The sequence below is a fragment of the Podarcis bocagei genome (assembly GCF_964188305.1).
Source record: "Podarcis bocagei genome assembly, chromosome: 6".
Lineage (NCBI taxonomy): Eukaryota > Metazoa > Chordata > Lepidosauria > Squamata > Lacertidae > Podarcis > Podarcis bocagei.
Window position 1 is genome coordinate 64,643,392 of NC_138130.1, and position 27,352 is coordinate 64,670,743.

General features: G+C 40.6%; 1 protein-coding gene across 4 annotated transcripts in view; it reads left to right on the top strand.

The window, feature by feature from the left end:
- The first annotated feature begins 561 nt into the window (after positions 1–561).
- The window catches only part of CADM2 (cell adhesion molecule 2), a 368,300-nt gene continuing 341,509 nt past the window's right edge, over positions 562–27,352 (top strand). For all 4 annotated transcript variants that reach the window (XM_081199662.1, XM_081199664.1, XM_081199665.1 and 1 more), the window contains exon 1: positions 562–1,236. In XM_081199662.1, the coding sequence (XP_081055788.1) occupies positions 1,176–1,236 (61 nt within the window). In that variant the 5' untranslated portion in view covers positions 562–1,175. The remainder of the gene's footprint in view (positions 1,237–27,352) is intronic.

The window sequence follows — 27,352 nt, forward strand, 5'->3', positions numbered from 1 at the left end:
CGGGTGCTCGCAAGTCGAGAGAAGCGGCCACTTTCAGAACTACCTTTGGACAGCGACTTCCCTCTTTCCACCTCCCCACACCTTTTTATTCTTTTCCCTAAACCGCTCATTGGCTGGCAAGGAAACACCCCGCTTGCATTCCTCATAGGCTCAGGCAAATGCCAGTCCAAAGTTGAGACAAAGAGGGCGGGCACTGCAAAGCAATAAGTCCCCTTCACACGCGGACACCCCCCTCCCCCCCCCGCCGTCCCCAGAACTCACTCATCAGCTTTCCTCTTGCATCGGTGCTGCCCACTGACAGGTTAGCAGCTCAGGATAGACCCTCTCCTATTGGAGAGCCACAGCTGCCTGTCAGGCTCTGGCTGCGAAAGGGGGAGGACGCTAAAGAGAGCGTGGCTGTGCAAAAAAATAAAAAAATGTGCCGGGGGGTAGGTCCAAAGCCCAGCGAGGGGGCGTGGCCTGGCAAGTTAGAGGCGCGGCTATTCAGAGAGAGGGAAACGTGCCGGGGAAGGGGGCGGAGTCCTGTAGGAGAAAGGAGGGGTCATTGTGGCGGGGGGGAGGGAGGAGGAGGAGGTGCGCGCGCTGAGATTGCCCTTGTGTCTAGAGCTGGGAAAGCGGCTGGTGTAGCGGAGCAGTCTCCCTGCGAGCTGAGGTGAGAGGCAGCGTGCGAAGCAGCAGGAAGGCGAGCGCCGCAGCTGCCCGCCCGTCTCTCCTCAGCAGCCGGACCGGCCGGAGAAGGGGCGGCCGAAGAAGGGAGCTTTGGCCGGTGTTTCCAGAAAGGGGCAGCCGACTCCTGGCGAGGAAGAAGCGAGGGAGGAAGTGTGCAGCCGCGTGCTCCCCACCGAGGGAAGGACGGGCTTGGGGGGCGAACTGAGGAGGAGGGCGAAGCCAGCCGCCGCCGCTTTTGCCGCCGCTCGCCCCCATTGCACCCCCGCGCGACCCTGGTCCTCCTCTTCACCCCGCTGGATAGGCTGAGGGAGACACTGCGGCGGCGGAGGCGGCGGCGGAGGCGGCTCCTGCTGGGGGGAGGACGAGCCCGGCGAGAGGAGGAGGAGGAGGAGGAAGAGGAGAAGAAGAAGAAGAGGAAGAAGAGAGAGGGAACAGCGGTCGCAGCAGCAGTAGCTGCTGCGGGATTCTCTGCCTCGCGCCCAACCAGCCCGAGGGAAACCCCCAGGATGCGGCTGAAACCGAGCGTCGTCTTGCGCTTATACAGCCTCTGCGGGATCCTCATACAAGGTACCACCCCCGCCCGTGCCCACTTCGCCGCCGCCGCCTCTCGGCCCCCCGCTCGCGCCCAACTTCTGGCTGCGACGTGCGTGCCAAGGCTGAGGTGGGGTCGTCGTGGGGCCGGAGGGGCACCCTGTGCTCTTTCCTCGCCGCCTTGGAAAGACTCCTCGCTCGACCTCATTCCCTCCTCCTGCGCCTCCTCTCCTCCCCCCCCCCACTCCCTGGAGACTTGCCCCCAGCCTGCCCCTCATTTGTCTTCGCATCTCTCGGCTCCCCCTCCCCCCCTTGCCCGCCCGCAAGCTCCTTTCCCTCTCGTCTGGGTTCTCTAATCCTGGGCTTCCTTCCCCCTTTATCTCTTCCCTTCGCTTCCTCCTGGCTTCCCATCCCTCCTCTCCCGTGCGCCCCCCTCCCCCGCCGTCTTTCGTCTATCCATCACCCTTCGGCGCTCTCTCTCTCCTCCTCCTCCTCTTCCACCAGCACCTCCTAGCCTCCAGCCCCGCCACTTGTACAGAGCCTGCCATCCTTAAAGTGCTGCACAAACATTAATCCTTCCCTGCCCGCTCCTGAAAGTCCTTCCCTCCCGTCCCCTGAGAGTCTTGCAGCACCCCCCCCTCCACCTCGGTTTCAACTCCTCGTACCCTTTCCCTCCAGCCACTCTTTTTCACCCCATCGCCTATGTCTATAAAAGTGAGAAGGGCGATGCAGCGAGAGGAACAACGTGGGCACTGCAACACCATCCCGTGGGGGGGGGGGAGAGAGAGTAAAATGCTTGAAAGCTGAGCACTGGTAAAGAGGAGGCTCGAAGAAGGCTGTACATGCGTGGCTTACTGGAGACTTAAAGATGTGCAGAGCTAGGTCTCATAAACCTTTATTCTTTATCTCTGCCCACCCCCCACCCCCCGCGCGCACCCCACCTCGGCATAACCTCCAATATGGAATGCATCCTCACAGTCCCCTTTGAGGCTGGATTATATTTGTCCCCTTGTTCCTTATGTCTGCACCAATGGCTCTAATCCTATGCCTCACAAGTGAAATGTAACAATTGTAGTGGCGCGCAAAGGGGGGGGGGATGTACAAGCGACTGTCGTTATGCAAATGGATGGTTGTGGAAATATGGGGATGTAAAGTAGGTGGTGGTTTATTTCCAGCTCCCATCACCATCTCCCTCACCACCCACCACCTTGAAAATCAAATTAAATCAGCAATGTGTGTAAGGGAGCCAGCCTAGAGATTCCGTTGTTCCTGATGCTGTTAAGAGAATGTGGTCATGGTGCTGGAATGTGCAATGAGGGTAATGGATGTGCGTGCCTGTGTGTGTGTGAGAGAGAGAGAGAGAGAGTGAGTGTGTATGTGTGCCTTTATGGCTGCAGTGTTTGAGTATTGGAGGGTGGGGGGAGAGATGCTATTGCTACCCCCTTCCCTTTCCCACGGGCAGGGGAGGATGGGGTAGCTAGATACCCAAATGTGTCAGGACGAAGGACTCCAGAGTCTTAAGAATCATCTAGACAGCTTTTGGAGGCTGTAAATGAGGTCAGCAAGCACCAGCAACTTCCCCATGTTTTTCTCAGGATGGTTGGCTTCCCCACCCCATCAGGATGGCCGGGGGCAAAGAATTGTCTCAATCGTTCTGTGTATAGGGAATTCAGAAAGAGCCAAGTGTGACCTTGTGGCATTGCCCCCACCGTCTTCTTCAGTAGCAGTGTTATAAAGTTTATTGTATTTCATGCCTCCGTGCACTTGCAGTAGCATGAGATGAGGTCTCAGAACAGGCAGGGGAAGCTTTTTCTTCCTACCCACCCCACCTCCGAAAGGAGAGGTAACCTTTTAAGTGAGTCTGTGACTGTTGTATTTTGAAGCCTGCAACCCCTGCTTCATCTTCTGAGCAAGCAGGATTTTTAAAAAGCAGTGCTGAAAGGAGGTGGAATGATTTCATTTGGTGGCTGCAATGATTTTATACGGTTGGCTATTTGCTTTCCTTACCGATCTGTGTGAGCTGCTGGGACTGGCATAGTACAAGGAGCTGCTGTGGTGCTACTGTGTGGGATTATTTATTGGGGAATCTGGCAGGTGGCACATGTAGAGGGTTGCCTCTCTTACTGTTAAATTTCCATGTGAATTGTTGATTCTCTTTGCTGCAAAGCGGGGAAGCTCCCTTTATTGATTTTTCTTATCATTATGATTATGGTTGCTACTGTTGAAGGAAAACTTGATATTTTTAGGATGCTGTCTGCTGCATTCAGTGCACCATGTGTTTAATAATAAACAGTCAGTGTAAAATCTTATTTTTCTGCCTAGATTTGTCCATTTTTTAAAATAACAGAGCAGTTCAGTGGTTGTGCCAGGAAAAAGATTGCACCACTGCAGGCAGCATCAGGTAACAGAAAAATGCCATGCATTTTTGGTTGTGTGCATGAAGGTAACCAAGCTGGGCCTTTTCATATAGGATAGAGAATGTCATATTTCTTGTTACATCACCTACATGGTACTTTCCCTATATTTAAAAAATGTGGGGTGTTCTCATTTTTGGGTAAACCTTCTCTTTTTTATTTTCAGCAACAGCTGGCAAGAAGAACAGCAGCTCAAACATTCAGTCTTACAAACTGTAGCTGAGAAGGCTGCTTTTAAAAACACTTTGCCTGGCCTTCCTCTTTATGCAACTGAATATTTCTGCATATGTAAGGGACTGAGTAGTGTGCCCTGTTTTGAGCCCTCCTTTGTAGGATTGAAGTCAAACAATGATGACACAGGAAATAAATGCACATTGATAAGGACAGTATAGTACATCCAGCAGGTGCATTTTTAGACACTTCCTATTATGCTGATAACTCCATAGTCTGTCTCCCCCACAACTAGTTTGACATTAACATCAGGTTTGGCTAATGTACTGTGGACGCTATTATTCTTGTATAGAAAATACAGCTAATTCTGCCAGATTATTTGCTTTCTAAACTTTCCATTTTATCAGTTGAAAGTTCCATTGGCCTTTCCTTCGTGCGTTTTGCCACCCCACTATAGTAGCTGTTCTGGAGGATGTGTTTTCTATATAAAGAGTGAAACAACTCAAATCTACCCCAAATCTAATTTTGCTAGTAGATGCCTACTAAAACAGTTCACCCCCCCCATCTGAAATCCAAATCTTTGGAAATGTGCGGTAAATCTGTATTATTATTATTATTATTATTATTATTATTATTATTATACTTTTAGAAATGTGTAGTGTACTGGTATAATCTTGATTTTGATTTGGGGCTGCAAAATCAAGGTGGTCAATGTGGAAATCTGGTTTTATTAGAACCACCTCTCTTAACCATGAGGCCAGCTATGACAATCAGTCAACACTATGAGGAGATAATGGGTGCTCAGCTTCTGGAAAGACTGACAAAGCCTTTTAAGTGACAGGTAGCATTTGTAGAAAGTATAAAATACGTACTTAAATAACTTCATCACATCAGTTAATGATATTGGTATGGATAAAAAAAATATGACAGTATGGTTTTTGTTGGTGAAGCTAGGGGAAGCATTCTTTCTTTCCTAGATTTTAATATGAATGTGTAGATAGTTTCTTCCCCCATAATTGCAGTGAATATTCATGATTATGTGAGTGTAGCCCCACCCACATATCTCAACCTAACCATTCTACAGCCTAAGTTTTATTTTCCCCATGGTGACACTTAAGCTTAGCATATATTATTTTGGTTTTATAAATTTGCAAAGCAAAATCATTGGAATTGCTAGATATTTTACCAACTCTATAAAATAAACCATAAGCTCACTTGCATAAACTAAAACCAGTCGTTAGGTAAGTAGCATATTTCCATAAGCGGTGTATTGCATAATATATACTATGAAATTGCAGCAGTAAATATATTTTACTGTACTTCATATGTACAGAAGTGCTAGAATTGTAGCTGCTGTAGCCCCCTGCTGTGTGATAATGCAAATGGCATCTAATGCTTTAATGTGCTGTGCTTTTGTGAGAGCTGGATAGCACTGTATTAGATGCAGAAGCTGTTACACTCAATACTTCACTGGCACTGAGTAAATATTTCAGAGCAATTCCTACAGTTCCTTGAGAAAATGTGTGATTGAAGTGAAATTTTCACTGAATGATTGTCAGTAGATGACTAGCTAATAATCGTGTTTGAGGTTGATCGTGATATGTCTTTTCAAAACATCTTGCTGATGAGTCTGTAAAATCAGAAACATATTTTTTCTTCTGCTTAAAAATAAGCAGGAACAATGAATTGGCTTTAATGCACTCTACACACAATATTGTGCCTTAAAATAACTGTGTTATAACTTCACAATATCCTGAAGTAGGCAATATTTAAACTTATTTGATCTGTTTCTAGTACTTTTGTATGAAGCAAAATTTGCCAAATATATGGCAGCATATTTTAATGTGATGTTAGAGCTAAACATCCCCCTCCCTGCATGAATTCCATTTTGTTTCTTTCTAAATAGAAGGTGTAAAATAACATCAGTTGTCCTTTAGCATTAATTGTATGTGTTACATTTGTTGGTTTTTATATTCCATAAACAAACAAACAAACAAAATCCTTTTTTTTGTATTCTATATATGGAAAAGGTACAGTTTTTCCTGCATGCATTTAATATCAATGAAAAATAAAAGTATTTGAAATTTAAAGCAACAACTCTGGATTTGTAATTTTTTTGAAAAAATGGAAGGAACGTCTTATACAGTATTGCACGTTTACTTGAAAGTTAGCTCAGATTTCAAGGGGTACTTCCAAGTAAGAGGATATATTTAAGGTAGTGTACAGACATACAAGAGAACAATTATTAACTTGAAGAATATTTATTAGAATAAAATATATGTACAGAGAACAATCATTACAGCACTACCAGTGACGTAAATTAGCAAGAGTACACTCTCATGTCATAAGCGAAAAAACTTATTTTCTTTTACAGATTTGTTAGAACTAATATAACTAGCCATCAAATATGTCTCTTTTGGGTATTTTTATTCAGTGGTTGTTTCTTTTCATAGTGTTTGCAGTTTATATTTTTGAACTCCTGCTTTGCCTACCCTTTTTTTCAACCCTGAACTTTCAGGTGAAATTTTATTGGCTAAAGTAAGTTCCATTCAGTTCACTAAAGCTGTATCTCCTTGTTGAAATGTGACTCTTATCGTTATCGCGTCTACACATAAAAATTACCAGCTCTGGGTTTGGAGTTACTTTTCATCTCTCAAATGCAAAACACCCCAGCAATAATCTCATTCCTTTTGAAAATTTTAGCAAGTAATTTAGAAAAAAGAAAAAGCATTTATTATCACATTGACTTGAATAGTATAATGATAACTTGGAATTTTGCTGCACAACTTATGTTGTTGAAGTTTTTGTAGAATAAAAAGTTCCTAAATATGTTGTCCTTTTGATGGTAAATGCAACAGAATAAGTTCTGAATCACTAACGTTGAACACTGTGAAAATTTGTGTTGTTATTAAATCCTGAAGTAGTTTGTCAGAAAAATGTGAGAAATGTTTCTTGTTTGCATGTTAACTTTCGTTCTTATGACCACCTCCTTTTTATATCCCATTGCTATAATATGAGGGATGAATTCTTAGGATTAGTTGGCATGCTGGAAGAGATCGGTTATCCTGTTGAGATATCTAGAGTTTTCCTCATTTGCAATGATAACTTCTTTTTGAAAAGGGAGCATTAAGAACAACATAGTTCATGGCTTTCCAAATGTATCCCCCAAGGACTTCTGGGCTACTGGTTACAATGTTGACTTCTAAAGGTTATGTCTGTACTATGGTCATACCTCGGGCACTATGCTTATTTATTTTCATTTGCAAGTTGAAAATTTGGTCTCAGCTAATGTCAGAATCTAGGCTATCTGTTACTTTCCTCCCTGAAGGAAGTAAAGTGTGAAAGGAAGTTGATTCAACTTCTGCCTCTTTGACTATTAGCTCCCTGAAATATCCATAAAGACTTTTAGTAAATGAGATTGTAGCCAGTGAAGGCAAAAATTGTAGGTTTACAGTTAGGTTTTTATAATGTTGCATCCCTTTGAGGACATGCAGGTGCTGTCTTTGCCATGATAAAAGCTGAGTTGCTCATTATCATTTTGGCTGGGGCAGAAGTGTCAATTTTTGGTTGGTTTCCATGGGGTAAGCTGAAGGAGAGGACCATGTCTCTATTATATACAGGAACACTGAGGTGTTCCTGTATTAAACTACCAAGTGCATTACCCCCAAAATAACTCCTTCTTGTACATATATAGTCTCTGTACTGTATTATTCTTGTTCATAAATGACACACACTGAGTTCTGCTTATTTGTCCACATTCAAAGTGTCACCTCTTTGGTACCCTCTCTCTATGAGCAGCACTTGGACGTGAGACAGAACAGAGCAGTGATTTAGATAGGGTAAAATGAAGGTACTATTTGTGTTTGGTGCCTTCATCTTTCTTGGAAAACATTGTTGAACCAAATGATATTTCAGGGATTCTCTGGTCACTACAGAATGACCATACTATACAAAAGCATCGTTGGCCTTAATCAGGAGCAGGAAACTTTGGCCCTCCAGATATTGCTGAACTACAGCTCCCATCATCCTAGCCATGTTTTCTGGGCTGACAAGAGTTGTAGTTCAGCAGCATCTGGAGACCAAAGATTCCCCACCCCTGGCCTAAATTAATAGGAGCTGTGAATCAACTGTAAGGGGAGAAGTATATTTTACAGTACATGCTACTTTCTTTTTATATGTATGCATCTGAATGGAAAAAGGTTTATGCAGAGATATACAAAAAGCTTCCTCAACTGATTTCTTTTTCCGACTTCAGAGAACCCAGCCAACGTTCAGAGGCACTTTTGATCTGTAAGACCAAGGTTGCTAGACAACCCCTTAGATTATCTGGCAACTTCATGGAAGTTTCACAGGAGAGCTTGCACTTCACCTTGAATAACTGGAAACCACCCTATGGTAGTCCTGCCCTCAGCCATCTATGTAGTCATACAGAAAGTATATCAAACCACCTACAGTGGTACCTTGCGTTACATAAGCTTCAGGTTACATACCCTTCAGGTTACAGACTCCGCTAACCCAGAAATATTACCTTGGGTTAAGAACTTTGCTTTAGGTTGAGAACAGAAATTGTGCAGCGGCGGCGCAGCGGAAGCAGGAGGCTCCATTAGCTAAAGTGGTGCTTCAGGTTAAGAACAGTTTCAGGTTATGAACAGACCTCCAGAACAAATTAAGTACTTAACCCAAGGTACCACTGTACATGTTTCAGTTAGCAGAAACTGGTGAGTACACCTCTTATCATATCGGCCAGAAAATTCCTAGGTGACATTGGGAAGCCATCTGTGTCCATATGCCATTGGATTTTAAGCCACTCTGAGGGTGAGGAAGGGGCTTTGGGCAGAAAAAAATACCCTATAAATCAAAATATCAAATAAATGAGCCTCCTTAAATTCACTTTAGCCTGATTTAATGCATTAAACTGTCCCCATGGTGCTTTAAAACCAATATTCAGTGGTCTTTTGTAGACTTCTATTTTTAGGACATAGGTGAGAAATAGATTTTTTGTGTGCACAGATGAAAGAAAACAAAATAAGTTTATTGAGATATTTTTTTTGTTAAAAAAACCTGACCTTAAACTAAGAAGATTGTTTTGACTTGCTTCTGAAATAATAGCTGTGAATATTATAAGAGTCTAACACAACTGTATTAGTTATGATAGCATCACTACTGTTTTTGGATTACTAATCAACCATAAATGTTAGGATTTAATATTGAAAAGAAGTATTTAAAAATATTACATGCGCCAGAAAATCTTGAGGTATTTGATCAAACCTGGGTATCTGCCAAGTGTGTTCTGTTTCATGGTAGGAAGACCTTTTTGCAACATAACATTTAAATCCCTTTGCTGCTTATTTGCCTCATATTTCTGTGTCTTCTGCATCAAGGGAAAGGAACTGACTTTGTAAATACATGCAGAGTAAATCAAGAAACAAGGAAGTAAAAGGGGTTGAAACTTCTTTCAATTTATGTAAACCTTCAGTTTTTTGAAGTGCATGAAACCCAAAGTGAAAGTTCATGAGTATGAAGCTATAGTTCTTGCCAACATGGATTTAGAAAATTACATTGAATTATGGTATTATTTTCAATGATATATTTACTGGAATAGAGCAAGGATATAAATAAAATTGAGACAGATGATACATTTGTCTATAGTTACTAAGGTTGCTATCTTGTACATATTTATCTAGTAAATTGTGTTGAATTCAATGGGAATGATTTTTAGTAGACATGTATAGCATTGCCCTGTAAAATATTTGTTGGGTAGAATGAATGAATGACATTGGATAATAATATATATATATCTATATATATAATTATCTGAACTTATTACCATAATTTAATTACGTTACAGGAATGAATAATTCTAAGTTAGTATGCCAAAAATAATATATTCTGTTACTATGTGATAGCACCAAGATCTACAAAAAATTCTAAGAGCAGATAATAAGTATTTCCTTAATGTGGCTAGTTTGTATTTAAAACCTTTATATTTAAAAACTTTATATTTCCTCCTATTTTCCCAAGTGGAAAACCAAAATATCCTTGAGTACATTAGAGTGCCATAGTTTATATACTGTGCATAGAAAAGTTTCTGTAACTTCTAATTCAAACATAAAGGTGGTATATTTGATGCTCCCACTCATTAATAGTTTTAATGATTTTTTTTATTACCCCATACCATTTTAATATAGTTCTTTCTATAGACAAAGTGCTTTCAGGCCATGATTTATCTCAAGAATACATTGTTTTATAAAACAATATTTTGTGAGCCTGAAGTCTACTTCTACTTAGCAAAGCTCTGTGTCCCAGAGCTTAAAAATGTCTGACAGCTCTGAGAATTTTTAAGGACAAATTACCTCACAGTGTCAGTTGCAGTAGATGCTTAGGGATAAATATCTGAACAAATGGAAAATACCAAACTGACCTACATCTGCTGGATTATCAGTGTGTTAGTGGACCTGTTTCTATTCCTGCCACACAATATGGCAAGAGACTGCTGTGATTATTTCCTAACTAGGAAAAGACCAGACTAATTAGTTGGGAACATAAGAAATGAGTTTCTGAATTAGATGTAATTCATCTGAATATTCATCTGCTGCACCAAAAACCTTTTTGTTCATGGTATTAAGTTTTTGTTATTTTATGACAGCTGAAAGTCTAACCAAAAAGTTTTTTTCTATTGTAATAGCCATTGTGATCCAGTTATTACAAGCTGTGGAAGTAAAGTCAGTCTAACGGGGCGCAGGGGCACTTTACAAATGGTAATCATTCCCTCTAATAACAAATTGAGGTGGTGACTGCTCATGGCATTGTAACCAAAACAAGGCTACTGAAACACAAGAGGAAGGTATCAGTATGCTCAAGGGAATCCTACAGTTTACAGGAATAAATAAAAAATAGTAATAATAAAAATACTCCTCCCCACCCCACCCCCAACAAAGAAAGAACCCAGAGCAGTAAGAACTGGAGCTGTTCACTAGCTAGGGAATGTTGTGTTGGTTGAAAAAGAAAAATGGAAAATGAAGCAGGGACAAGAGGGAATGTCTGGCTAGAACCCTGAACATGAGCTTGGATGCTAGGACAGAAGTATACACAGCAAAATTTTATTGCAGATCCCACTTATACTAAATGGAAGGATTAGTATCATCCAGAATGCAGAGGACTGCCAGGGAATCTTGATTGGTTGCAGCTGGGCATCCTACATTCCGGGACTCTCTGCGGTAACAACAGTGAAGAGCAGAAGAGATTAAAGCCTGTCAGCCTGGCCTTAATCCCTGTAAGTTTCAATGAATCATCACCACTCTCTTTTCCCTCAGTGCAGCTGGCCCTTATACGGGGAAGTTGGGCAGTTGCTCTTCCCCTCATTGCAGCATCCCAAGCCTCACTCATTTAATGTTAGCCTGGTCTTGATTTGCTCAAAATAGCGTGGTCCATGAGTGATTTATACCTGGGATTCTCTGATGGCCTTGGGGTGTGGTGAATGGTCCTTGTGCTTTCAGTCTACTACATTATATGTGAGCTTGAAAAGGGAGGCTGTGAGTGGGACTAAAGGCAGCCGTGTCCATAGTAAGAAGTAGGTGAGAGTGCTACTTTTCTCTCTTTCCCTCTTTCCCCCATTGAGAATGGGACAGCTCAGCTGCCCCTTATCAGAGGTCTAAACTGATCACAGGCAGAGAGCTTTTGAAATTTGTCAAAGGGTCACATGCAGTTAGGACTAGACGCAGCTCTTGGAACACAAGTTGTTTGCACCTGCTATATGCACTGTAAAAAGCTTAATAGAAACACCTAAGAGCTATTTGCGCTTGTTGTTTTTAATGTACTACTTAAGTGAAATCCTGTTGAACTTTGCATAGTTTCAGGTGAAAATGACCATATCATGCATTTACATTTCTGGTGTGTTGTATTGCTAGCTATTGTACTACTATAGTGTAATAATAGTTCAGATTTGTTTTCCTCTTTATGATGAAACAAAATCTCAAAGCCGCCATAAAAGCCATGTTGTTCTTCCCATTTTTAATACCACATACTTTGGTTATATTTACTAGACTCAAGAAAAACAAATACATACTAGTAACAACATAAATGTGAGATTACTTTTAATGGTACTACAGCTGAATTTCACTAAAAAAAATAAAAATAGAAGGCTAAAGGCATTGCATGGCATTCTTTATTTGCTGCTTAAGGAACAACAGTTTATATTCTTATGTGCAAAGTTAACAGCAGTATGTAATGGCACTAATGACTATGAAAACATAACTATATATTAGTAGTATAGCTGATAAATTATCAAACTAATACCAAAAACAAAACGGTGACCAAAATATTGCTGAAAAATGGAAGAGCTTCTGTGAATTATGAAGTTGTTAAGGCAACATTAAAGGGGAAATAAACTTTAGCCTTGTGAGTGAGAAAAAATGTTATGTATTCTAAGCAATTATTGTGAAATAAAAGCAGTAGTGGAATTAACAGGACAGTTGCTCAATTTAATGGAAACTATACTTTTCTGGTTGGAATGTGAGAAAGTGCTAGAAATGGCTGCCTAAGATATAGTCTGATATGTTGCCTCCATTATTCCCTCCTGGAAGGGGGATTCTTAAATCTCCTGAGGGACAAACATACACATGGACCATCAATTTGGATTGTCCAGACAATGGCAGTAAGATGTAGGTTTGCTTTAGTTGTGGAACACCATGTCATTGATATGCTCTCTGAAAACTAAAATGTGTTTTTTTTCCCTGACCTATATTTAAGTTAAAAATCCTGCTGTTTTAAAATGGCTTTCAGTGATCAGTGGAAGAGAGAGAGCTAATTATTCTGTTGTGGTGGTATTATTGCTGTTTGAATGATTTTGAGTCTACTGTTTTGGATTCTAATGATTTATATTTGATGGGGAATCTTATTGTGTGCTCTATTGAGAGTTCAATGGAGGGTGAAAACTGAATTATTCATATTTGAATGAATGAACAGACTGCAGGGTTTGCCAGTGCAGTAGCTCCAGGCACCATTGTGTCCACTACTACCTCCTATTTATTGCACATGAAACAGGTCTCAGTAATGTAAGAAAAACACTGGGGCCTAATTTGAATAGTAGAGTGCTTGGTATCTGGTGGGCGGGGCTTGTGTGTTTTGCTCCGGAACCTGCCTCTCCCTTCAGTGTGTGTGTTTAGTTAAGAATGTCAGTTAAGAGGGATCAACTGCCTCTTCTTGCCTCAGACTTGCCTCATGTTACTGTATTTAGTTTCTCTCATTAAGATATTTTGTTACAGTTTTCTTTATTATTAAAACTTAGTTACATCCTAAACTTGGGTGGGTGAGGGTATATTCCCAGTCTGCCAGGAACATTTTTTTAAAACTCCCCACCACCACCACCACATCCACAACAATAAATATCCCCTCAAAGATCCACAATCCATGAGAGCTGCTTGCACTGGCTAGGCCTCTCATACACTGCCCCACAGAATGTCACACCCTTGTGACAGATATTTTGTGACTGTCAGTAGATGTTCCCATTGGCCTAAAAGGTTTGTCAACTTCAGTACTAGATCCTCTGTATGAGTACAAAATGCTACAGGATTCAGGAATTCATATGTCTTTGCCACAGTCCACCTCTCACAAGAAAATATATAGGTGCACACACATTGTTTTATTTGGGACCTATGAGAGCATAAGAGGACGACTCTACAAAAATCTGTACAAGCTGAAGACTTTCACTCTGGAATAAGTTTTAATTATAAGGGCACAACATTATGATAGTGCAAATTTGTGCTCTAAGTCAAAGGGCATACCTAAGTACATTTCAAAAATGCATAAAACAATCATGTTCTTCTTTATATACTTTGGATATTTTCAGTATTCTTGGAAGATTTGTGAGGCTCTGAAAAGCTATTTTGCATCTGCTTGTTTTCAAAATGTCTGCATTGGAAGATAGTATTGGTTTTATAAGGTACAGCATGGGTTTTTTAAGAAGCATTTCCCCCTTTTAAACATGCATATTGAAAGCCTAATTTACAGAAAAAGGGAAATATAGTAACCCTGCCTTATGCACACACAAAGATGAATTTGTAGCTAAAGGTTGTGCCTCATTTCATTTTAACAGTATTTTCTGGATCTGTTTTATATACACTATTTGCTAAAGAGTGGCAAGCTTGCTATTGGATGTTACAGTATATTATTTAGACATAAAACAAGCAATAATATCTAGGCTCTTGAAACGAGTTTGCAGAAGTAAAAGCCTGTCACTGTAATATATTTGGAAACTTTTAGGTAGGGAACTAGGTGGTGCTGTTCTTTCATCTTTGTATCTTAGCTGAATTCTTCTGGCTTATTTCTGAACATCACTTTCTTTTCCAACAAAGAATTTGGCTACATTGTCTTTTTTGTTGTTGTTTGGCATAAGTAATTGGTATCTTTTAACAATAGTTTTCTTTCAGCTTTCTGCCTTTTACATACACTACATGTAAATAACAGCTGGCATGGTGAGGGGGAATGCAGTTGAAGTTGGAAAGAACACTGTGTATTTTACACCTTGAAATTAGTTATGCTTAGTTGTATAATTACTAGGGATGTCACTTCACTGAAATGTTCTACAATCCTGTATACATTTACCTGGGAGTAAGACACATTAAACTCAGCAGGGCTTCTGAGTAGACATGTATGAGATTGCACTGTTAATCATTTAAATTTCCATATTCATTAATCCAAGATTGATTAACATTAAGAAATAAGTAAACATAGTTTATCAACAACAAGACACAACAGAGTTACCCTGGCTTAAGATTTCAACTGGGATCAAGGAAAATAGCAGAGACAAGGATTTGCAGGTGTAAATTGATTCTTTCTGTTCATGTTCTGTGGCACCATCTTGATCAGCTAAGGATCAATAGTTTACAGTCTACTTTCCTCATGTAGGAATGTGGCAAGAGGCATAGATTTATTTGACTGAAGCCCCTTCTCATGGCCATAACAGCCTCATTCCTTACTGTCCTGTCAAAGCTCCTTTCCTATGCATCTGTCCCTATTGCTGTTGGAAGAAGTGAAACATGATTCCTTTTTAATCCAACTGGTGCTTCTGTTACTCTTGCAGGTGGTACCAAGCCCCATAAATTGCTGGCCTGCTCTCCTGGGCCATATTCCTGGCCCCTGCCTCCACCATACTTTCTTCGGAGCCCTGCCAGTCCTTGACTTGAGAAACGATTGATGTTTAGTCCGGAAAAGAGGAAACTAAGAGGAGATATGTTTACCATCTTCAAATATATAAAAGGCTGTCACACAGAAGATGTAGCAAGCTTGTTTCTCCTGTTCCAGAGGGTCAGACCTGAACCAATTGCTTTAGGTTAGAATAAAGGGGATTCTGACTAAATATCAGAAGAACTTACTTATGGTAACAGCTGTTTGACAGTGGAATGGACTAGTGCTATTTTTCTAGAAAAAGAGGTGCTGGAATGCACCATGAACACCTCCCCCTTTCTCTTAAAATGGCAATGGAGAGGTGCTGGAACCCACCTGAGAGGTGCTGGAACTGAGTTCTGGTGAGTTCTGGCTGAAAAGAAGCCCTGGTATGGACTTAACCTTCACTGTGCATTTTTCAGTAGAGGTTGGATGGCCATCTTTCATGGATGATTATGTGAGATTCTTACACTGCAATAGGGAACGTGGGTGGCACTGTGGTGTAAACCACTGACTTTTGGGCTTGGCGATTGGAAGGTCGGCAGTTCAAATCCCTGCAATGGGGTGAGCTCCTGTTGTTTGGTCCCATCTCCTGCCAACCTACCAGTTCGAAAGCACGTCAAGTGCAAGTAGATAAATAGGTACTGCTCCGGCGGGAAGGTAAACAGCATTTCTATGTGCTGCTCTGGTTTCGCTGGCCACATGACCCGGAAAAACTATCTGTGGACAAAGGTGGGCTCCCTTGGCCAGTAAAGCGAGATGAGCGCCACAACCCCAGAGTCGTTCACGACTGGACTTAACTGTCAGGGGTCCTTTTCCTTTTTTACTTTGCACTGCAGGGCATTGGATGCGATGAGTGACAGGGTCTCTTCCAATTCTACAATTCAATGAGTTTATGATTCTAAACTAGTGGTGGCAACAAGCAGTATTTCTTACTTTAAAAATGAGTTTCACGTTTATTGATTGTGCTCTAGAAATATCTGTGTGACACTTCTATAAGTATCTTAACTAATAAAAGATCTTAAGGAGGAAAGGGACACAACCATGATGTCTGCTGGTTATGTTTGAATCATAGAGTTGGAAGAGACCACAAGGGCCATCGAGTCCAACCCCCTGCCAAGCAGGAAACACCATCAGAGCACTCCTGACATATGGTTGTCAAGCCTCTGCTTAAAAACCTCCAAAGAAGGAGACTCCACCACACTCCTTGGCAGCAAATTCCACTGTCGAACAGCTCTTACTGTCAGGAAGTTCTTCCTAATGTTTAGGTGGGATCTTCTTGTTTGCACACAGAAGCCCAGGCAATGCAGATGTACAGCCCCCTCTAGTTCTTATTGCTTTTTAAAAGTAGTTCTCAAGTTGTGCTGTCACATTTGTACCCAAAATTGCAATTTTTACTCATCTTTTAAAACACTTGCAGTTCAGTCTATGGATTTCATTCAGCTGCCTACTAAAACTGTGGTATCCTTTTGGTAATAGTCCAAGGGTGCATGCTAGGATCTTTACTTCCTAAGAAACAGACAATTTGGCTGTTTGAATGTAGTGCATAGGTTGTGGAATTTCCAAACCTGCAAATGTTACAAGTGGCATCAGGGGTTAGTTAGGGTGATGGCTGTCTCTATACTCCCCTCTGATATTTATCTATTGAGAAAAAGTGATGAAACAGGTGCCAGTTTGTAAAAATAATCTTCCGGTATCATGAAATGTGAACTACATTACAGAATATGCTTAGACTCATAGCAGTTTACTTGGCCGTTTATAAATTTGTTCACTGAGGTAATTGCATGTACAAAACTTGAGTATTTCACACTGACACATTTTGTTGTAGCTCCCACTTATCTGACCCTTCCTAATTTCCATTGAAGTTTTCCTTTGCATTATTTGGGGAAAAGCAATAAGTTTAAGATTTTAAATCTGGTTTTAAATCAGGAATATCTAAAATTGTTCAGAACCAGGCTTGGTGGTGGCACTGGCAGGGGACATAGAAGCCAGGATGGCTTTCAAAATTCTGGGCCTGTCCATGGAAAATAGGGACACATGGAGGGTTTGGCATTGCATATTCCCAACAAGTGGTTTTGATTTTTACCATAGTGGTTGGATCTGACTACTGAATAAGTAAATCACATATTCACTTGGACTTATAAGAGCCATAGCTCAGTGGCAGAGCACATCCTTTGCAAAGAAGAAGAAGTTGCTATTTCAATCCCTCCAGCTAGAGCTGTGAAGGAATCCTGTCTGAAACTGTGGAAAAGTTAGATTATTGTTGCTTATTTCTTCTCTTTAGAGGAGTTTCATTGTTGGCTTTTCAGGTTTAATGCAATGCTGTATTTCAGCACTTCTTTCGGTTGTATTGATTTTTGTGTGTCTCTGGGTATTTCCCCATTGATATATTTTCAGTAATTCAATAGATAAAACACTAAACAATGTTTTATTTTCCAGCAGCCTTTGATGTTCTGTATATAAATCAGTTCCTTTCATCTTTTTTTTAAATTTCCCGTGCATAGGGATATTTAATTTATTTTTTTACAATATCATTTGCTTCTATGACCATAATGATTTTATGTTAGTATTTGCAAAAATAGACATTATATCTAAGAAAGGCAAGCGGAAGATTAAACTAGTAGAACTTGATAAGTGAGCTAAGTGGGCTATAACAGACCAGAAAAAACCCTCCAAAAATAGCTGTTCCAGAACATAAGTAGAGTCCTGGATCAGGTGAAGGGCAGTAGCTCCATGGAATACAGTGGTGTAGCGTGGGGGGTGCAGGGGGGGCCGGCAGCACCGGGCGCAACATCTGGGGGTTAGGGTTAGGGGGCGCAAATCCACGGGTTAGTGGGCGCAAATTACTTGCCTTGCCCCGGGTACTGACAACCCACGCTACGCCACTGATGGTATAGCATCCACTTTGCATGCCAAAGGTCCCAGCTTCACCCCCTGGAATCAGGTAGAGCTGGCCCCGGAGTGCTGCCTGAAGCCTCAGAGAACTGCTGCCAGTGCAATGTTCAGACTTGGTGCGGGGCAGCTTCTTATGACCAAATGCTCATATTGTCCAGGATTCTGTTCTTACAGTGGTCAAACAAATGCCTATGGGAAAGCCACAACCAGGACATGAGTGCAGTAGCACTCTTTTCTTTGTGATGCCCCAGCAACTTGCATTTAGAGTTATGCTGAAGGGTGTAAACACAACATTCTGCAGTACAGGAAATATACAGCACAGTGCTACCTAGAGTATGTTTATTAGGAAGTCACATTTATTGCGGTGTGGCAACAAACCCCTCTCTTCAACCCTCAATCATAATGTAGGAATCATGCTGGCCTACCTTGCAGGATTGTTATTGGTAATATGTGTGCAGTGCTTTAAAAAGATGGCTGTTACAGTGGCAGGAGGAATAATGGTTCAAAACCTAAACTACTGTGATGGGGGAAGTATGTGAGTGGCTTATATGGGATCAGGAATGAATGTATGGCTGCTTTGTGTTTATAAACTTTAAAAAATAATCCAGAAATTTTCTTAATCATAAATGTCTATATTTTGAAATAATTGTATTACTGATTTCAGAAACTGTTTTTTAAAACTTGTGTTTTTTCTGCTGTCTCTCTCTGTGTGTATAATACTTTTTGAATTTCTACCTCTCCCCCAACAGACCTTCATGATACTTTCTAGTGCACAGAATCATATTTTTATTATAACAACAACACAAAATGTGTAGCTAAATAATTTATTGAGATTTTTTCTCTCTCTCTCCAAATAATCTGATGGGGAAGTTGAGGTAAAGACCAGCTTTCTGTCATGTACATCAGGACCAAAATAGTCAGATGGAAAAGGTTTTGCATGGATTTGTATACAGTACATAGTTTTGTACTTAAATGGCAAAGTAATACAAGAACTGTCACCTGTAGAATGTAAAATATCCAGCTGTGTTCAGTAGCATACATTAGTGCCAAAGAGCACAGGAATCATTTTTTATAGCATAGTCATCAGAATTGAATAGTAAATCTTTTTCTTGAACTCTGACTTCAGGCTGCCATTTGAGGGTAGTCTTATGACAGTAGTGGTGGTAGGTGCTGCTGCTGCTTATAAGTGTTTAGACTTTTTGTCCTAGACACCTATTTTCCATTTCACATTATTATTATTTTTTGTGCAATAGAAAATTGTATACAGCTCTTCTTCTCCATCTTGAAATGGTACACACCAGGATAGGTTTTACTTCTTGATTTTCCTGATTTGTATAAATTTCTCCATATAGGACATACCCGTAGCAAGGCCCTTACAATGAATTACTATGGCCATTGGAGTAGCTTGAATTCCTGTTTGTTACAACTGAAAGGTCCATTGGTCACAGTGGTTTTTGTACTTAAACCTAGCTGTAGAAGTTGGTGAAAGTTTTTCTTATTTCTCTGTAGGGATATTATTTTGTCCTATGTTGTTGAGATGTGATTTCTTTAGATTCTGTGTGCCAACGTTTGTTTTCCTTCACAAGGAAATATATTCAGTCCTTGCTGAAGAAGTACAGTAGCATTTCATGCATAATTGGCATTCAGTCTCTGAGGAGTTTTAAGGGGGGGGGATTGATAGCGCTATAGCTTTTATCCCTAGAGTGGGTTTTATTCTCTTGAGAACAGTTCCCATCTTTTGACAGATGACAGAAATAGGCATCAGTATTGCATATTTTACACAGTGGCAGAATGTCTGTATTCAGGTTTATATGGTTATTATTAGGACAATGATTTATTCTAACAAAAGATAAAAATACAAAAATTATACCATGGAGTAAGGCTGCTACAATTAATTATAGTAGCAGCTGCTGATATGGCCAATCTTGGTCCTCCTTTGACTCTGAAAGAGAGCATGAAATAATATTTCAAAACATTTCTATCTTTATTGATGAATTGGCGACCACCCTTTCCTTGAGTTAATTAGTGGTGCTTTCTGAGCAACAGATGATCCAAGTGTTTAAATTATAAAACGCTACTGCAATGAGTGGTATGGCAAGTCATCCACAGTACCTTGGCAACAGATACTGCTACATTTAGTTATAACCAGCTTTGCCTATTAAATCTAATCATGGCTTTATATCCTGGATAGTCCCCACCACAGTTTCACAGCTTGGAAGTAATGGGGAGACTGTGGTTTAACGAACACCAAAATGTTTTGCATTACAGTGTGTAAGGGAAGAGAAGCAGAAGAGGACGTGTTTGGACACAAAGCTCAGTCTCAGTCTAATAAACCATAATGTCCTAAACTGTTATGTCTGACCTGGAACATAAGAGGAAATACATTTTTCTTTAAACTGTCCAGTAACTGTCACATTTATTTGTAAATTTTAACCATATAATTCAGGTGGCCTCAATAACGTGGAGTACCTTCCATCAGCTTTGGCTGGTGACTCAGCTGCACCCCTGTCTGGATAGGGATAGCCTAACTACTGCTATGCTCTGGTAACCGCTAGGCTAAACGTGTTATACATAACTCTGCCTTTGAAGACAGTTTGGAAACTTCAGATGATACGGAATTTGGTGGCCAGATTGCTCACTGGGGCAAGATGATTTGGGCATATTACATCAATCCTGGCCCAACTGCACTGGCTGCTTATTAGTGAACCAACCCAGACTCTGCAATCACAATCTGAGAACCTTCTTCTTGTGCCTTCTCCACAAGGAATCTGAAGTGTGACAACACAAGAATGGTCCTTTTTTGTAGAGGCTCCCCATTTGTGGAATACCCCAGGAGTGTTAGGCTGGTGCCTTCATTGGGTACCTTTAGGCACCAGGCAGAAATGTTCCTCTTCAACCAGGCCCTTGGCTGATTAACACCCTATACCGTGATCAATGTTTTGTGGGGGGGGGGTGGCAGGAGAGAGGTATTGGTTTGTGCTTTGTTGTTGTTCCTATTTTTATTTCTGGGGCTACATATGGACTTGCTTCTCTCTCTCCTTTTTCTTCTCCCTTCTCACTCTGCAGACTTCTGGGAGGGGGACAGATTGCCATTCTCAGAGATCTGAGCTGCACACTTGCAGGACTTTGGAAATTAGACAGAGCCAACATAAAATTAGGCTGGGAGCTGCCACTTTCACTCCTGTGCAGTAATGCAATTAACCCTTTTTAAGTTATGATAATAGGAACACTGTCGACTGTTTCATCCCCACATATGCAGTGTTTGCCCTTAGTAATTGTATAATGATCATCTGAAGCTTTTGAAAGCAATGTATGCAAGTGCAGCAGATAAATAAGTCAGATAAATAACCATCAGGCTTTGGCATGCATTCATCACACAGAAGCATGGAAGGAAGTTTGAAGCAACTGCTGCTGTAAAATTGCCTTGAATATCAGATTTTGAAATCTTAGTTTCTGTGCAGCATTCCCTACACAGGCATGAAGGTGGGAGAGAGTAGTACTGCCCTTGCCCCAATCATCCATACAGTGTGTCTGCGAGTGATTTGTAAAGGAGAGCTTGCTGTATAATTGGGAGTGATGCATGATTAGTGTTCCCAGTCTCAGGGGGCATCCAAACTCATGAAGCACACCCTATCCTTTAGAGATGCTAAGTTTGGAAAGAGAAGGAACAGGTATTCAATTGTGCGAACAGGAATTTTAGCCCTGTTCTCTCTCCCTGACAGTCCAATGGATGCAACTTGCAAATAATGCTTGAGTATTTGCTTAATCACATGCTGTGTGCTTAAATTGTATTGGGATAATTCATTGTAACACATTATTTCATAGTGCATTCTTTTGAGTCTGTTACGTTTTGTTCTGATAATCTGAAGAGTGTCTGACAGAGTAGAAACTGTTTACAAACAAAAGTGATAAAATAAGGAAAGATAAAAATTGTCTTGTTCTTGAACATTTAATTTATGTAATGTCACCATTTCACTACTTAACACATGTTTTAATTAGGTTGAACTTGCAAAATGTATGTTAAGTGTATTCAGTAATGTCTTTTATATTACAAAACCATATAATTACATTTTTCCAGACATGAAAAATGAATTTGTGCTGCATTATAAATGGTGAAAAATTTTCCTGCTTGTTTTCAGATGTACTGAATAGCATAAGCAGTTTTTCTCAACTCTGCCTGAAAAAGAAAGAAAAGGACAAACAAATTTAGCAGTGAACCCAGACTACTTAATATCAAGAAACAAAAAATGCTGAATATTAAATTGAGTCCTTTATTTATTGACCACAAACCCATGATTAATCATGGGTTTGCTGAAGTGGTAAATTTTGAGAGGAGCCTTATACTGAAGCTTTATTTATTAATAAATGAGATTGAGGTTTGCGATAGTGCCAAACTATTGTGAAGGTCTGTTTTCATATTGAAGGAAGAATGCATATAAGTGGAAAATATAAACTTGAGCTTATATTCAATGATTTCATGAGCACCTTTATTTTCTTTTTAACAAAAACAAAAGTCAAATGTATTTTGTTAAAAATAAATGAAAATCAAGACTGGTGAAGCAAAAGTAGGCCCAATAGTAACCAAAATAACATATTGCTGACCATGCAATTGTTGAATGGGAATATTTTGTTTTTTATTTAATCCCCAGGCATGTTTCAACATAAAAATACTATTTAAACAAAATAATCAAATAACTGCCTTAATATTAGAAGAAAGATTCTTGCATAAGTACTGGGGATTTCTCAATTTCATCTCAAACTCTTTCTTAGTCCAGCTAAACTTCAGCCCAGATATTTATGCCTCCTGTGGTGCATTGGGTCAGTGCACCTGGCAGCTAACCAGAAGGTTTATGGTTCAATCCTACCCAAGGACAGCTGTGGGCAGGATTCCTGCATTGCAGGGGGTTGGACTAGATAGCCCTTGGGTCCCTTCCAACTTTACAATTCTATGATTCCCAATGCTGACAACCAGCTGTGTCAAGATTTGGTTAGACTAGGAACTGGAAGACCACGGTTCAAATCCCCCATTCATCCATTGACTAAGGGCCAGTCACTGCCTCTCAGTCTAACCTACCTCACATAATTGTTGTGGGCATTAAATGTGGAAGGAGAGAACCATGGATATCACCCTTCACTCCTTGGAGACTAAGGTGGGATATAGGTAAATACAGTCAATAAAGAAAATAATAAATGCTTGCTTTTTCCTGTAATCAGAGTTTTGTTTATGAAGAGTGCAAGACAACCCTAATGCCAGCAAAATGGCAACACCTGGACCACTCCATTAGTTAAAACATGGTGCTGATAACGCCAAGTTTGCACCCTTGATCCCTGTATGGGACAGCTGCATTTTCCTGCATTGCAGGCTGTTGGATAGATCAGTGATAGCCAAACATGGCCCTGCAGCTGTTTTGGGACTACAACTACCATTATCCCTAGCTAACAGGACCAGTCAGGGATGATGGGAATTGTAGTCCCAAAACAGCTGGAGGTCCAAGTTTGGCCATCACTGGACTAGATGATCCCCAGGGTCCTTTCCAACTCTTAAAATTCTATGGTTCTAAGAAGATGTAGAAATGAGGGAATATCCCAACAACCTAGGTCTTCAAATTATACCAATGAACAGGATTCTGCTAAACTCTGTTTGTGGCAGAAGCTCATGCAATGCAACCTTTTATGGGTAACAGGAAATTTAGTATACAGTTTGGAGAGAATATCTCCAGAGAGTGATATCTTTGTAGATTGTATGTTTTACCAGCTGTGACTTGACATGCAACCAGATTTCCTGAGAAGATGTATGCTTCTTCACTGCCTATGTCATAGCTTATAATTTCAAGCATTATGTAATAAAAAGATGAATCTGCAGTAAGTATTGAAAATCTATTATTTTCCACCCTCTGTTATCTTGAAAAGAATGGCAAATTGTATGTCCAGGGGAAGAAAACTTCCTACCCACTAGCAAATGACAAAATGAATAATTTTGTTTGGTCCCTTCATTGAAGTTTTTACTGTTCAATTTATAGGGTAAAAAGAAATGTTAAATTTATACTGTAAAATGAAAACACATACCCCTTCTCCAATAGTGGAATGCCATACAACCTTACAGCTTCAAATGTCCACACAAACACACATGTCCCCAATTTGCATGGTTTTTTTTGTAATTAATAGCCAACAACAACAACAACAACAACAATTTATGTAGAAGTGAAAAATTAGGTTCACTGGGTAAATCAGGTTATAAATGTATCTAGAAACTTAGTTAGAATTATTAATACTTTTTTAGGATTGAAATGTTTCCTTGAAAAAGTTGTTTGATAATCACCCATAGAAATATCTGTTAGCTAGATTCTTTGACTATGCAACTACTTGTGATAGCTTTCTTTTATGTGGCTACCATCCTAGGCATTCTTCTCTGGTAGTCCACTGTGCTTTGATTTGACTTCTAAATATACATGATTACAAAGCCGACTCTGCCATTAGGCACATTGAGGCAGCTGCCTCAGGTGGCAGGAACCCCATCATCTCTGTTGCTGGTGCAGAAATGGCACCAGTATCAGCTGGAATTGTGTGAGATCTTGTGAATGTGCAATATCTTGTGAATTTTTTGTGTGATGTAGCCCAAAGTTAAAGTCACCATTTTTCAGAACTGGGTAGGCTATTAAACCAACTTCAAACAATGGTTTAATATCCGGGCTTTTGGGGGGGGGAGTGTTGCTAAACATAGTTTCTGGGTTCTGATGAAATGGGAAACCATGATTAGTGAGAAACTGCCTAGGTCAATGGCTTGAACCAGAGATATTGCATGTAGGCTCAAAAGGTTTTCCATATCTTGGCGCATATATATATAATTGTCCAATAGTACCTTAGAGACCAACTATTTTATATGAATCTTGGCTTATTAAGTCAATATGTGATCACTTGAACAGTCACTGATAAGGTTAGCAAAATTTAATGTATCTATGCTGACATTTGGTCCTCATGTAGTGCAAGACATTCCAGTTACCAGAGAAGTTTAGAAATTGGATACTTCTGAATTCGGATACTTTTAAATTGTATCATTGAAACATGGTGCAAATCTGCTAAATAAATAAATGTAATTAAAAAATATATGCATGTGGAACTGAAAGAAATTTGACTTGCCATTCCTGCAGCCTGTACAAAGTATTTGGCCTGGCCTGGACTCAAACGCCAATGAGGAGGAGTCTGTTTTGGGTTGTCGTGGTAGTGGCAAAAGGGGATAGGCAGTGATGATGGTGAAAAGTTACAATGACAGGATAGTTTTCTCAAATCAGTGACAAGACACTGTAGTCTGCCCAACTACCAAGAAAAGTCCTGCTCTGCTAATTGGTCTCTCTCTTTCCTGAGCCCTCTGACGACCAGTGCAGGAATCTCAGAGTGCCCACCTGCCTGCTCCAGCTTTCAGAGCAGGAAATAAGAGCAGCAGGAAAAATATGGCAGTGGACAGCAATAGAATTGCATCCCACAAAACATATAGAATACATCACAGATCGGAAATATCTGTACTCCTTTATGTGGGCTTTGAACTCGTACCATATCCAGGTATCAAAATTTTATCTTCCAGATTTGATAGCCAGAATTGATGGTTTTGTCAAGTATGCTATTGTGGTTTGAGGACACGAACAGGGTGTTCGGAGGAGTGCAGCCTACCACTTGCTTGCTTCAGCCTTGCTTTTTCTTCCTCATAACATTAAGCACGAATTGGCTGATGGATGAGTCCAGGAAGTCATAAATGCTTCTGTGGAAAATTACAGTCCGAGGTAAAATGTGGTTAAAATATATTGCTAATATAAAAGTAACAGTGTGTTTTGAAAGATAATGCAACACTAACAGTTACAGGTGAAAAGTTCAGCTTTACCTGAAGCCTAACTGATACTCTGTATACTAAATTTGCTGCAGATGGGCTGCAGCTGCTATTTGTTGTAAGAAAGCTATTATAAGCTGTTATAAGTTTACAGTCTAGCCAGTTTATTTATTGGACAGGAGGATTCAAAAGGCTAGGTTTTGATAGACCATTTATGAATATTCTGTTGGGTGTCATTGATCCAGTTGTCTGATAGGAAGACAGAGAAGGAAGTGTGTCTTATGGAATTTGCTCCCACAGTATGTGTTCTGAATACCAGTTGCCGGAAACTGCAGGAGGGGAGAATGGTGTTGCACTCAGGTCTTGCTTGTGTGCTTCCCACAGGCATCTGGGTGGCTGCTGTGAGAACAAGATGCAGGGCTAGATACCCTTTCGCCAGATCCAGTGAATTCTTTATATGTTCTTGTATGTAGTTGGTTCTCCCAAGGGAAACAAGGAGAAACCTTCCTAGTTCTGAGGGATGTGGGACCTGAAAATCATCACATGGTATTAACAGACGTTGGTGTGACTGTAGGTCATTAATCAGAGGGTACTGACTGAAACTGTATTATAACATTGTTTAAGGAAGGAGTGATGCATGGTTTGGTGGTTCAAATCAGCAAAAGAAGAGACTAAGATTGAGAAGCCAAACTGAGATTGCAGAAGCTGTGAGAGCCAGCAAGGAAAGAGACTTTGGAGACAGTTTCTCAGGATACCTTTTAGCCACAGTCACGTAACTAGGCAGTTGGCATCAGGAAACAGGAAGGTTTCAAAGGAGGCCACTGTGGTATTTTCTTGGCTGCCTTCTGGTACTCAAATTCCTGACTAGAAACAAGTCTACCAGAAAAAGAGTATCAGTTTCTAAACTATCTCCAGCTATATGTTCTTGATCGACTGCTCTATCCTGAGTCATTCTAATAATCTGAGGGAGAAGTCCATCTTTTCCTTTGTGTCATTCTAGGGGAGTTAGCTGGGATGAAGTTTAGGGTTAGGCATCACTCAGGCATAATTGCTGGATTGCTGCAGTGCATTGTGTGTATGCTTGGCTGCTTTGAAGACTGTTGGGAAACTGCAGTACTGTTGAGAAATCAACTGTACTAGAAGGAATAGGATGCAGTGGAGGTTTCCATCCAGTTGGCTCCATTCAGTTCTCCTGGGCTGTGTCAGTGGGTGGTCTCTGCCACTATGGAGATCTCCACTGGGTGTACCACAAGCATGGTTGGTGGAAGTTAGAACTGGTAGTGGCTGGAACTTTGAAGTGGGGTGTTTCTGAGGCAGGAACAGAGCTCGACTAGCAAAGGATTCACTGTGTCCTAAGTTGGACCAGCTACTGATAATGGAGCTGATCTGGGCCTCTCTGCAACACTACCCTGAACCTGGGGCTGATGCAGGAACTTTCGCTGACCACCACCTGTCCTGGCCAGTTGAAAGGCTTTAGATGTGTCAGTGTTTCCAAACCTCTTTCTGCTCCCAGACAGAAGTTAGGATTGCAGCCTAAACTGCCAAGGATAAATAGATCAAAATTGACATAAAAATAATTGGTATGTTAATTTAGCAGAGAATCATATAGAATCATATCTGGCAATCAGATACGTTGTTGTTGCTGCTGCTGCTGCTGTTGGATAAATCAACAGGAAGAAGTCAATAGCAA